Below are 14,367 nucleotides of genomic sequence, written 5' to 3' on the forward strand. Positions count from 1 at the left end.
CAAGCCAAGAGCAGCAGCCCATTAATTTAGTGAGTCCCGGGTGGGAGGTTTATTTCTTAAGGGAAATAGTCTAGACATTGATGGCAGAACCATTCCATCGCCCATCCTTGCTCTGTGTCCTCACAGTGCCCACGTGCGCTAGAGGGCAGGCTCCCACATACCTGCCACCTGGGCTTGGCTGGAGCCAAACCCAGGAGGAGACAGAAGTGGGGGCGGGGCCAGCACTTGGTCACCGCAGGCCCAGTGCACCTCCCTGTCCAAGGACCCAGCATCCAGCAAGCCCAGTCCACACAGCCTGCCTTCTGGGATCCTCAGAAGAAGCCTCAGAGTTGTAAAGTTCCCAATTTCTGCCTGAGGGCGCTGTACCTCCTTGTGTAAGTCCTCACACCCTGTCCACACCTTCATCAACCACTTTCTTTAAACTCTTCAAATGACTAATTTTGAGTGTGCTGTTTTCTGCAGGCCCTGAGGGATGCTACAGGGTGGAGCAGAATGGAAAACTATCAGTATGCACCTGTGCAGTAAGTGTCCTTTCAGGTAGGTGTGCACATAAGAGAACATAACATGCATGTACTGGGTCATGACATAAGAGGGTCGCAGTGAAGACCACCTGACAAACACAGGATCTAAGGAAGAATTTTCCAACAGTGGGGTGTACACATATTCAAGAAAGTAGAGGCCATGCTAGGGTTATCGTTGAAGTGTGGAGGAGGGGGAAATGGCTTCATTTCCTTTTTGGTGGGGTGTGGGGAGGGTTTAACTCTTCCCATTCTCTGAAGCAAGCTCCAGACTTTTTGAGTCCTCCTGACTCCCTGCCATTCATCCCCTCTGGGCCATTCCTGTAGGGAGGACTGGAAACTGACTGCAAACCTTTTGCATCCAAGCAGAGGCCCCTTGGGCCAGGACCCCCAGATGCCAGGTAGGGGAGTAGGTGGGTAAAGAGGCCACAGGGGGAGCAGGGAAGATGGGGTGCTAAGCCTGCACTCACATTTCCATCTGTTGGGTTGATGGTCTCATAGGTCTTGGCACCCTCGGCGTCCACAAACATGCCCCCGATGAAGAGCTGGTGGGGCATTTGGAGGGTCAGTTTGTTCACTGCCTTTTCCACCTGGGAAGGGAGTTTTTGCAGGTGTCAGTTGCAGTGTTGATTCTTTACATGGTGCATCAGTGATGGATACAAACCCACAGAGAGACATAGGAAATACAAACAGATAGATAACCACTTGTGCATGCACGCACACGCTCCAAGGGCGCCAGGGCTCAAGGTCCTTCAGCCTTCTCAGGTCTCTTTTGCCCAATCTGGTCTTCCTGCCTTGGCCCATGGAGCTATTACGTGCACAGTGGTGTGAGCTTTGTGATAAGAAGAGATGAACAACACAGAATCTGAGGCCAGGCTACTTAGGCGGCAACCCCAGTCCTGCCATTTACCTGCTGTGTGGCCTTGGGTGGTTGCCTGACCTCCACACGTAGGAAGTGCCAGCTGGTAGAGAGACACTTGTGAGTCACCAGACATGAGGCCAACCCCGTCGCTCACTTCCCTAGAGACCTGAATTTTCACACTTCAGACCTGAAATTTCCTCTGGGGTGCCATTCCTCTCCTGAAATCTATTTGTCAGTCATCTGTCCACAATCCCAAGGCCAACCTGGTGTCCATCTGGCCATCTGTACTTTCTTCATCTTTTGTTCCAAACAAACTATCCCAATGCTAATTCCTACGGGAACTGGTAGTCTACCAAGACATCTCAGGATGATTTTTCAAGAGTTTGTTTTAAAAATAAATTTGTAATTACATCATCACACTTCCATATATACAAGCTGAACATATGGAATCATTTGTTTTCCTTATTGGGAAAATATTCCCAATTCCCCATCCTCTCTCTTTCTCCCCTCTACTTCCCTCTCCCTCTCTCTTTCTCTCCCTGTTTGGCATCAACAAAAGGAATTTGATGCACAGGTGATGAAAGAGCTGAGAGGCCATGAGTCAAACCAGAGACTGACAACAGCAGGAAGCCCCTGCCACAACTAGACTAGAAGGACAAGTGGAGGAAGTGGTGGTACCAGAACTAGGGCCTAGGGTCCCCTAGAGGAACTAGAGTCCTGGCAGGGTGATCTGGCAGGGGCTGGCACCACAGCAGAGATGAGGTCACTACTGGGGAAAACCACCAAATGAGAAGGAGAGTGAGAAATACGCTGTAAAAGTCTCTTAATACCCTAGTATCAGGGCCTCTGAGTGGCTCATTTGGTTAAGTGTCCGACTCTTGATTTTGGCTCAGGTCATGATCTCAGGGTCATGAGACCAAACCCCACACTGGGTTCTATGCTGAGTTTGGAGCCTGCTTGAGTCTTTCTCTCTCTCTCTCTCTCTGTCATTCTCTCTCTCAAAAGAAAATTAAAATTTAAAAAAAAATCCTAGTCTCATGTCTTGGGACCAGAATTTGTCCCATAGATAACAATTACTTCTGTTGCATTTGCCTAACTGTGCTGACATCCTCAGGGTATGCAGGGTTACCAGAGAGAGCTTGGGAGACTGAAGGTGGGCTCTTGGGTGCACTGGTTTCCTGGTGTCCAAGTTTCCCCCATGTGTCACTGTGGATCCACAGATGTGGGTGTCTGAGGGATCTATCTGCAGGGCCAAGCCCACATGGAAGACTTAGGACTCACATAGTCAATGATGCACTCGCTGGCTTCGTCGCCCCCTCGTAGCTTTCTCACTAGTAGTTGGATGAAGTCTCCAAAGGTGGTTGCCATGTAAACATCTTCATTTTCTAATTCCAGTCCATCACACAGCTCTTTTACTTCCTCAACCAGTCTGGAGGAAAGAAAGTGGAAAAGTGAGAGCATGGGAAGAGGCTTGGTAGAACTGCATCATTGTAGTGGCAGAGATCATGGTGCCGAACCCATTTTCCCAGAAGGAACCTTCATCTTAACACCTAAAGTATGAGTGTCAATTTAGAACTGGGGTTCAGAACCCAGTCCATGGATTCAGAAGCCCCCAGTTTCAAGTTCTGGCTTCACTACTTATTAATTTGTGACCTTGGGCAAGTGAAAAGCTCCTCTGTGCCTTAGTTTCTTTGCTTGCAAAACTGGAATAGTAATAGCTCCTTCACTAGTTTCTGATAAGTGACACAACCTATATGTTGATAATAATAATCAAAATGAGATTAATAACCATCTTTGAAAGACATTGTTAAGAGAATGAAAAAACAAACCACAGTTTGGGAGAAATAATTCCAAACAACATATCTGATAAAGGACTTGTATTCAGAATATATAAAGAAATCTCAAATTTCAATACTAGGAAAAAACAATCCAAGTAAAAATTAGGCAAAAGAGTGAACAAATGCTTCACCAAAGAAAAAATACAGATGCCAAAAAACATATGAAAATATGTTCAACATCACTAGTCATTAGGGAAATGAAGATTAAAACAACAATGAGATATGCCTACACACGTACCAGAATATCTAATATTAAAGTCTGACCTCAGGGGGAGCAGTTAAGGTGGCAGAGAAGTAGGAGACCCTAAGCTTACCTTGTCCCTTCAATACAGCTAGATAGTTATCAGTTCATTCTGAACACCTGTGAAAGCGATTGGCGATCTGAGAAAAGAAATGTTGCAACTCTACAAGTAGAAAAGTGACCACTTTTTGGAGGGTAAAAGGTGTGGAGACCTGAATCTGGATGACATATCTGAGGACACAGTAGAGGGGACAGAGCCTGTTTAAGGAGGCTACTGCAAAGTACAAGCAATGGAGAGCAAAATCAGAACTGGAAGTCTGCTACAATGGGATATGTCCCTGACTTAAACGCGCTCAGGTGGGACAGCATGGTCTCAGGATTCCCAGAGTCACAAGAACGTGGGTGCCTGAGCACAGCAGAGTTCCCAAGCACAAGAGTGGGGAAGCTGACTGAAAACAGTGAGTCTAGGTGTCAGCTTTCTGCTCTGTGTTGCCATAAACTGTGAACTACTTACTGCACAGTTGTGTGACCACTTTTCTGGCAGGGGTCCAGCAGAAGGCAGAAGCATGGCCTCCACCCTCACCCCTCAGGAGGAACAGTGTGGGTTGGCACTGCAGGAATCCATAAAATTCAGAGTTTTGAAATTCAGTTGCATGCCTGAGATGAAAAGTCATGGACCTGGTGAATGCAGAGTTTGGATTGAAACCAGGGAGAAAAGACTGATGGACTGCTCTTCTGTGAGGGCTCACTGAAGACTTGGGGACGTGAACTTTCAGCTCCAGGGCTAGCAAGAAGAATGCGGTAATATTCATCCATTCATGGTTCTGAAAGCCTTAGGGGGTGCAAAAGAGCACCACATAGTGGAATCCAGAGCCACTTACACTGAGCCTTGCCTCTGCACAACTGGGACACATCTGCAGTAGAGCAAGGGCACCTGAGAATTAGCACAATAGGCTCCACCCCAGAAGACCAGCATAAACAAATGGCTCACACCAATGTTCACTGGTTAAAGAGGGCTACAAAGCTTCAGCTCTCGGGGAAAGCAGTGTACAACATTCTTTGTTTTCATTATTTAGTCTTTCAGTGGTTTTTTTCAGTACTTTTCTTATTTTTTCAATTCTTTTTTTTTCTTGCCTTAATTTTTTATTTTATTTGTTTATTTTTAATAATAAATTTATTTTTTATTGGTGTTCAATTTGCCAACATACAGAATAACACCCAGTGCTCATCCCGTCAAGTGCCCCCCTCAGTGCCCGCCACCCAGTCACCCCCACCCCCACCCTCCTACCCTTCCACCACCCCTAGTTCGTTTCCCAGAGTTAGGAGTCTTCCATGTTCTGTCTCCCTTTCTGATATTTCCTACCCATTTCTTCTCCCTTCCCCTCTATTTCCTTTCACTATTATTTATATTCCCCAAATGAATGAGACCATATAATGCTTGTCCTTCTCCAATTGACTTATTTCACTCAGCATAATACCCTCCAGTTCCATCTACGTCGAAGCAAATGGTGGCTATTTGTCATTTCTAATGGCTGAGTAATATTTCAATACTTTAAAAAAATTTTTTTAAAGATTTTATTTATTCATGACAGACACAGAGAGAGAAAGGCAGAGACATAGGCAGAGGAAGAAGCAGGCTTCATACAGGGAGCCTGATGTAGGACTCGATCCTGAGACCAAGGATCACACCCTGAGCCAGGGGCAGGTGCTCAACCGCTGAGCCATCCAGGTGTCCTTTTTTAATTTAGTTTATATATGTTCTATATATTTATTTTTTGTTTCCTTTCATTGTAATACACACACACACACACACACACGCACACACATATGTGTCTGTGTGTGTTTCTTTCTTTTCTATTTTGGAATCTAGTTTCTTTTAATAAGCACATCAAAACATACCCCAGGAACTAGTTTTTTGTTTTGTTTCTTGTTCTTTTTGTTTTTTTCTTTTGTCATTGTTGTTGTTGATTCTTTTTCTCTTTTCTAGACAAAAGTGATGAGCAGAGTTATTCACCCCAAAAGTTCCAAACAACATATCTGATAAAGGACTTGTATTCAGAATATGTAAAGAAATCTCAAATTTCAATACTTTGAAAAGAACAGGAGTTAGTACTTAATCAATATGAATATAAGTAAGATGTCTGAACTAGAATTTAAAATGACGATTATAAAGTTATTAGCTGGGCTTGAAAAAAGTAGTGAAGACACTAGAGAATCCCTTACTGTTGAGATAAAAGAATTAAAACCTAGTCAGGGCAAAATTAAAAATGCTATCGAGACTCAGTCCCAATGGAAGCAAAAAAAATGAGGACGAACAAAGCAGAAAAGAGGATCAGTGATATAGAAGATAAAATAATGGAAAATGTGGAAAATGAAAAGAAGAGAGAAAGAAAACTATTATATCATGAAGGGAGACTGAGAGAACATGAAGCAAAATAATATCTGAATAATAAGGGTCCCAGAAGATGAGGAGTAGGAGAAAGGGGCTGAAGGTCTATTTGAACAAATTATAGCTGAGAATTTCCTTAATCTAGGGAAGGAAACAGGTACCTGAGTCCAGGAGGCACAGAGAACACCCTAAAAAAATCAATAAAAATAGGTCAAAACATCAACATTTAATACTGAAGCTTACAAATTTCAGGGATAAAGAGAAAATCCTGAAAGCAGCTCAGGGCAATGAGTCCTTAACCCACAAGAGTAGAAATATAAGGCAGACAGCAGAACTGTCAACAGAGACCTAGCAGGCCAGAAAGGACAGACATGACATATCCAAGATGCTGAATGGGAAAAATATGCAGCCAAGAATACTTTATCCAGCAAGGCTGTCATTCAGAATAGGAGAGATAAAAGTTTCCAGGGCCAACAGAAAGTAAGGAATTTGTGAATACTAAACCAAGAATATCCCCTTTAATATTAATATCCCCCTTAATATTAATATTATCCCCTTAATATTAAGAAATATTAAAGGGGATCCTTTGAACAAGGAGTGATCCCAAAAGTAATGAAGACCAGAAAGGAAAAGAGACAATCTACAGTAATAGACTTTACAGGTAATAAAATGGCACTATATTCATATCTTTCAATAAATACTATGTATGTAAATGGACTCATGCTCAAATGAAAAAACATGGGATATCAGAATGGATAAAAAAAAAAAACCCTAGACACATTGACATGCTGTCTATAAGAGACTAATTTTAGATCCAAAGACACCACCAGATTGAAAGTGAGGAGGTGGAGAACCATTTAGCATGTTAATGGACATCAAAAGAAAGCTGGAGTAGCAATAGTTCTTTCAGAAAAACTAGATTTTAAATCAAAGACTAATAAGAGATGAAGGACAGTACATCATAATAAGAGTGTCTATCCAACAAGATCTAACAATTTTAAATATTTATGCCCCTAACTTGGGAGCAGCCAAATATATAAACCAATTAATAACAAAATTAAAGGAGTGCTTGGGTAGTTCAATTAAGCATCTGCCTTCGGCTCAGGTCATGATCCCAGGGTCCTTGGATTGAGCCCTGCATTGGGCTCCTTGCTCAGCAGAGAGCCTACTTCCCCCACTCCCTCTGCTGCTCCCCCTGCTTGTATACCCTCTCTCTCTCTCTCTGCCAACTAAAATCATTTAAAAATAACAAAATTAAGGGAAGTCGTTGATAATAGTACAACAATAGGGGACTTTAACACCCCACTCACAGCAATGGACAGATCATCTAAGCAGAAGATCAACAAAGAAACAGGGCTTTGAATGACAAACTGGATCAGATGGACTCCACAAATATATTCAGAGCATTTCACCTTAAAGCAGCAAAATACACATTCTTCTTAAGTGCACACGGAACATTCTCCAGAAGAGATCACATATTGGGTCACAAATCAGGTCTCAACCCATACCAAAGGATTGAAATGAAACTATGCATATTTTCAGAGTACAATTCTATAAAACATGGAGTCAACCACAAGAAAAAATTTGGAAGGCCCACAAATTCACAGAAGTTAAAGAACATCCTACTGAAAAATGAATGGGTTGACCAGGAAATCAAAGAGTAATTGTTAAAAATACATGGAAGCAAATGCAAATGAAAACAAAGAACCTTTGAGATGTAGCAAAGGCAATCCTAAGAGGGAAATATATGGCAATACAACCCTTTCTCAAATAGCAAGAAAAGTCTCAAAGATACAACATAACCTTACACCTAAAGGAGCTGGAAAAAGAACAGCAAATAAAACCTAAATCCAGCAGGAGAGGAGAAATAATAAAGATTAGAGAATAAATCAATGACAAAGAAGTCAAAGAATGATAGAACAGAACAACAAAATTAGGAGCTAGTTCATTGAAAGAATTAAGAAGATTGATAAACCCATAGCCAGACTTATCAAAAAGAATAAAGAAGGCACCCAAATAAATGAAATCATGAATGAAAGAGGAGAGTTCACAACCAATATCAAAGAAATACAAACAATTATAAGAGAATATCATGAGCAATTATATGCAAACAAATTAGGCAATCTGGAAGAAATGGATGCATTCCTAGAAACATATAAACTACTAAAACTGAAACAGGAAGAAATAGAAAACCTGAACAAACCCATAACCAGCATAGAATTTGAATCAGTAATCAAAAATCTCCCCAAAAACAAGAGTCCTGGGCCTGGTGGCTTCCCAGGGAAATTCTATTGAATATTTAAAGCATTAATATTTATTCTTCTTAAGCTGTTTCAAAAACTAGAAATGGAAGGAAAGATTCCAAACTCATTCTGTGAGGCCAATATTACCTTGATCTCCAAACCAAAGACCTCATCAAAAAAGAGAATTACAGACCAATATCCCTGATGAATATGGATGCAAAAATTCTAAACAAGATACTAGCTAATAGGATCCAAAAATACCATAAAAGGATTATTCACCATGACCAAGTGAGGCTTACTCCTGGGATGCAGGTGTGGTTAAACATCCACAAATCAGTCATTGTGATACATCACATTAATAAAAGAAAAGAGAAGAACCATATGATCCTCTCAACAGACGCAAAACAGCATTTGATAAAATACAGGATCCTTTCTTGATTAAAATGCTCTGCCATGTAGGGATAGAGGGAACATACCTCAATATCATAAAAGCCATGTGAAGGACTCACAGTGAATATTATTCTCAATGGGGAAAAACTGAGAACTTTTACCCTAAGGTCAGGAACACAACAGAGATGTCCACTCTCACCACTGTTGCTCAACATAGTACTAGAAGTCCTAGCCTCAGCAATCAGACACCAAAAAGAAATAAAAGGTATTCAAATTGGCAAAGAAGAAGTCAAACTCTCCCTCTTTGCAGATGACATGATATTGTACATAGAAAACCCAAAAAGACTCCACCCCAAGATTGCTAGAACTGATACAGGAATTCAGCAAAGTGGCAGGATATAAAAATCAATGCACAGAAATCAGTTAAATGTCTATACACTAACAATGAGACTGAAGAAGGAGAAATCAAGGAATCTATCTCATTTATAATTGCACTAAAAACCGTAAGATACCTAGGAATAAACCTAACCAAAGAGGTAAAGGATCTGTACTGTGAAAACTATAGAACAGTTATGAAAGAAATTAAGACACAAAGAAACGGAAAAACACGCCATGCTCATGGATTGGAAGAATATTGTGAAAATGTCTCTGCTACCCAGAGCAATCTATACACTCAATGCAATCTCTATCAAAATACCATCAACATTTTTCACAGAGCTGGAACAGACAACGGTAAAATTTGTATGGAACCAGAAAAGACCCCAATTAACCAAAGTAATGTTGAAAAAGAAAACCAAAGCTGAAGGCATCACAATTCCATACTTCAAGCTGTATTACAAATGTCTAATCATCAAGAAAGCATAGCACTGGCACAAAAACTGACACATAGATAAATTGAACAGAATAGAGAACCCAGAAATGGATCCTCAACTCAATGATCTACTCATCTTTGACAAAGCAGGAAAGAATATCCAATGCAAAGATGTCTCTTCAACAGAAGATGTTGGGAAAATTGGACAGCCACATGCAGAAGAATGAAACAAAAATAACTCAAAATGGATGAAAGACTAGATGTGAGACAGGGATCCAGAAAAATCCTGGAGGAAAACACAGGCAGCAACTTCTCTGACCTCAGCTGTAGCAGCTTCTGCCAGACCTGTCTCCAAAGGCAAGGGAAACAAAAGCAAAAATGAACTATTGGGACTTCATCAGGATAAAAAGCTTATGTACAGCAAAGGAAACAGTCAATAAAACTAAAATGCAACCTACAGAACGGGAGAATATATATGCAAATGACATATCAGATAAAGGGTTAGTATCCAAGATATATAAAGAACTTATCAAACTCAACACCCCGCAAAACCCAAACAATCCAGACAAGAAATGGGCAGAAGATACAAACATTTTCCAAAGAAGACATACAAATGGCCAATAGACACATGAAAAAATGCTCCACATCACTTGTCATCAGGAAAATACAATCCAAAACCACAATGAAATACCACCTCACACTGGTTAGAATGGCTAAAATTAACAACTCAGGAAACAACAGATGTTGAGGAAGATGCAAAGAAAGGGAAATGCAAACTGTTGGTGGGAATGCAATATGGATGTTTCTCAAAAAGTTAAAAATAGAACTATTCTACAACCCAGAAATTGCACTACTAGGTGTTTATCCAATGGATACAAACATAGTGATTTGAAGCAGCACAGGTACCCCAATGTTTTATAGCAGCAATGTCCAAAATAGCCAAAATGTGGAACAAGTCCAGATCTCCATAGACAGATGAATGGATTAATAAGATGTGGTGTGTGTGTGTGTAATGGAATATTATTCAGCCATAAGAAAGAATGAAATCTTGCCATATGCAGTGATGTGGATGGAAATATAGAGTATTATGTAAGCGAAATAAGTTAGTCAGAGAAACACAAATACCATATGATTTCACTCGAATGTGGAATTTAAGAAACAAAACAGATGAACACAGGAGAAGATAAGAAAAAATAAAGTAGAATAAAAGCAGAGAGGGAGGCAAACCATAAGAGACTCTTAACTGTAGGAAACAAGTTGACAGTTGCTGGAGAGAAGGTGGGCAGGAGGGTGGGCTAATTGGTGTAGGCTTTAGGGAGGGCACTTGATGGAATGAGCACTGGGTATTCTATGCAACTGATGATAACTAAATTCTATTCCTGAAACTAATAATAGTATATGTTAACTAAAATGGATTTAAATACAAAATTCAAATTAAATTAAAATCTGACAATATCAATTATTGGTAAAGATGTAGAGCGACTGCATTTGTAAACCAGGAGTGATAGGTTAGCTTGCAACATATACACAATAATTTATATTTATTCCCACCATATTTTGGAAAGTGAGCACATATATTTTCTTCCTGCCTGGGATATGTAGACAAGGCTGAAGGTGGGGCAGTTATCTTGCCCTAATGAAGGAAAATGATAGGAGGATCTTGGGTCTAATAGCATCATGGAATGTCATGCCAGCTTGGGACTGCCCATCTGTGAAAGTTTTACCAAGTATATAAAACTCCAAATTTAAGCCACAGTTTCTCAGGTTTCTGATACTCACCACTGAATGTAAGCACTTTCTGATACAGTGGTATTATGTGTGATTTTATTTGTTCATTATGCTTTACATTTTTCCAAATTTATAAAGAATCCCTGTGTGAAAAGCCCATAACTTGTTTCCACCCCTCAATTTGTATTACCAATTCATAATACTACAAGACCTTGCCTACGGGTTTCTAAAAGTAATTTTTTCTTTGTAAAGTCATAGACAATGGCAATTTTTAATGATATTAAAGAAAATATGTTTCATGAAAAAAAAAGATGTAGAGCGACTGAAGTCTCCTACATTGCTGGTGGGATTGTTTAAAATGGTACTTTGGAAACTGTTTTGGGTAGTGGTTGGCAGTTTCTTAAAAATCAAACATATACTTCCCATTTCACTCTTAGGTATTTACTCAAGAAAAACGAAACCTTACATATAAGACAGAAAATGGTGAAACTGAAGTTCCAAAGATCCATCCTTCCACATAAACAACCATTGAACTTGCAGAATCATCTGATTCCAATGTTCTGAACTCTAGAGGAGTCAGACACGTGCAGCATCCAGGAAAGGACATGATGAGGAGACTGTAAACATCAGTAAATTTCAGCCTTTCATGACATATTACTCCCCATCCCTGTGGTAGGAGGCAGTGAGGGCAGCTGGCCTCATTCCCGATGCAGCTTTCTGGAGCCAGGGTGGGCAATAAGGATCTTGTCTCCTGCATATCCAGACTGTGTGCTCTGAGTGCTGATGTTGCTTTTGGTCACCGAGGGGCCAGTGCAAAGGTGGCACCTACATTCTAACCCCAAAGGCTGAGGCAGCCTGCAGGACAGCGAAAGACGCAGTACTCATTCCCCTCTTTTGGGAGTCAGATATTTAAGAAAATCCTTGTTAGGCTACTGGCTGACCACAGAGACAACAGAACAGAAACTTTAATTTCTACATACAACAAAGAATATAAACTTAGCAAAAAAAGGGGGAAACAGTTTGGGAAAGTCACAAATGGATGGCTCTAACCCTCCACAAGCTAGATTTAGCAATCACTGAAGAATGAGACCATCACATTCTCTGAACTACCACAACTTAACCCTCCAGTTTTAAACAAAAATATGTAAAACATACAAGGAGATAGGCAAATATAGCTAATGGACAGGAAAAATAAAAGACTTTGGAAGAAATCACTCTCTAGGAAGATCAGATATTAGAATTATTAGTCAAAGATGTTAGTTAAGTCAACTGTCTTTAAATATATACAATGATTTAAAGAAAACCATGAACAAAGAACTAAAGGAAATATGGAAAATGATTTATGAGAAAATGAGAATGTCAATAAAGATAGAAATTTTAATAAAAAACCAAAAATTCTGAAGCTGACAAGTACAATAACTAAAATAAAAGACTCACTAGAGAGGTTCAACATTAGCTTTGAAGAAGCAGAAGAAAACATTGGTGAACTTGAAATTATCCAGTATGAAGAAGAGAGGGGAAAAAAGAATGAATAACAATGAACGGAGTCTGAAGGACATCATCAAACTTACCAACATTCTTATTTTAGGAGTTCCAAAGAGGAAGAGAGATAGAAAAGGACAGAAAAAATATTTGAAGAAATAATATCCCCAAAGTTCTCAAATCTGAGGAAACATGAATGAGCACATCTGAGAAGCTAAATGAATTTCAAGGAGGATAAACTCAAAGAGATTTATACCAAGACATGTTACAGTCAACTTGTTGAAACCCAAAGACAAGAAGGAATTTGGAAAGCAGGAAGAACTAACTCCTCATATACAAAGGATCCTCCATAAAATTAAAAGCTTATTTCCTTTCAAAAACCAAGAAGGCCAGAAAGCAGTGAGATGGCAGATTTAAAGTCTTGAAAGAATGTCTCTTAAGAATGAAGGTGAAATTAAAACATTCAGGATACAGAAAAGCTGAGGGAATTCGTTCCGGGTAGACTTCCCATACAAGAAACACAAAAGAGAAATTTTCAGGTTGAAATGAAAGAACACTAAAGAGTAACTCAAAGCCATAAGAAAAAAATAAATAAAAAGAAGAACACTGGTAAAGGTAACTACACGGGTAAATATGCAAGCCAGGGTTACTATACTCTCACTATGGTTGTAATTTCTCTCTTTTCCCTACATAATAGCCTAATGAGGAAAACAATAATTTTAAACCAATATTAACGGCTATACAATGTATAAAGATGCAGTCTGTAACAATAGTTGGGGGAGGAACAGCAATGTATGGGATCACAGTATATACTATTGAAACTAAGTTAGTATTATTCAAACTACATTGTTACAAGTTAAATATGTTAACTGTAGTCTCTAAGTTAATTAAAAATAACTAAAATGGGCAGAGGAAACAATGGTACACTACCTCCTACACACAAAGGGGCAATAATAGAGAAACTGAGGAACAAAAAGCATAAACAAAATACTGAAAACAAATAGATAAAATAGCAGAAGTAAGTCCTTTTCTTTATCAATAATCCGGTTAAATGGTAATGGTTAGAGATTAAACTCCTATTAAAAACAGATTGGAAGATTGGATAAAAAAACCATCATCCATCCACATGCTACAAGAGATTCACTTTAGATGTGGTAAGTGCACACACAGAAAAAATTGAAAGCAAAAGTAAATGAGAAGGTATCCCACACAGAGGGTAACCAAAACAGAGCTGGATTGCTATACTGTCAGAAAAAAATAAACTTTAAATCAAACAAGCTTATGAAAACAAAGACTATTAATAAAAGGTTCAACATGGCAAGAAGCTGTAACAATTATAAACATACAGGTACCAATAACACAGCATCCCAAAAATACAGAGCAAAAACTCTATAATAATAGTTCGAGACCAAAATGTCCAACTTTCAATAATGGATAGAACAACCAGAGAGAAGATAAAGAAACAGAGTAATTAAGCAACATAATAAAACAACTGTAAATACAGAACAGACATATACAGAACAACCAAGAATAGCAGGATTCACATTCTTCTCAACTGAACGTGGAATATTCTCCAGGATAAACCATTTGTTAGGCTACACAACAAGTCTTAATAGATTTTAAAAGATTGAAATCTTATAAAACATCTTTTTCTTTTTCTGATCACAATGGAATTAAACTAGAAATCAATAGTGGAAGAAAAACTGGAAAATTCACAAAAATGTTGAAATTAAACACTCTTAAGCAACTAAAGGGTGAAAAAAGAAATCACAAGGGAAATCAAAATACCTTTAGTCAAAGAAAAAACAAAAATACAACATACCCGAACTTACAGATTGCAACAAAAGTAGTGCTGAGAAGGAAAT

The 14,367-nt window shown here is 39.2% G+C and overlaps 1 protein-coding gene across 6 annotated transcripts in view; it reads right to left on the minus strand.

Annotated features, from left to right (window-relative positions):
• ALDH1L1 (aldehyde dehydrogenase 1 family member L1) overlaps positions 1–14,367 on the minus strand; it is a 109,175-nt gene that overhangs the window by 34,783 nt on the left and 60,025 nt on the right. For all 6 annotated transcript variants that reach the window (XM_038565432.1, XM_038565431.1, XM_038565428.1 and 3 more), the window contains 2 exons: positions 2,662–2,809; positions 989–1,108 (listed from right to left, as the gene is read on the minus strand). In XM_038565432.1, the coding sequence (XP_038421360.1) occupies positions 989–1,108; positions 2,662–2,809 (268 nt within the window). The remainder of the gene's footprint in view (positions 1–988; positions 1,109–2,661; positions 2,810–14,367) is intronic.

This window comes from Canis lupus, chromosome 20, assembly GCF_011100685.1.
Source record: "Canis lupus familiaris isolate Mischka breed German Shepherd chromosome 20, alternate assembly UU_Cfam_GSD_1.0, whole genome shotgun sequence".
NCBI lineage: Eukaryota > Metazoa > Chordata > Mammalia > Carnivora > Canidae > Canis > Canis lupus.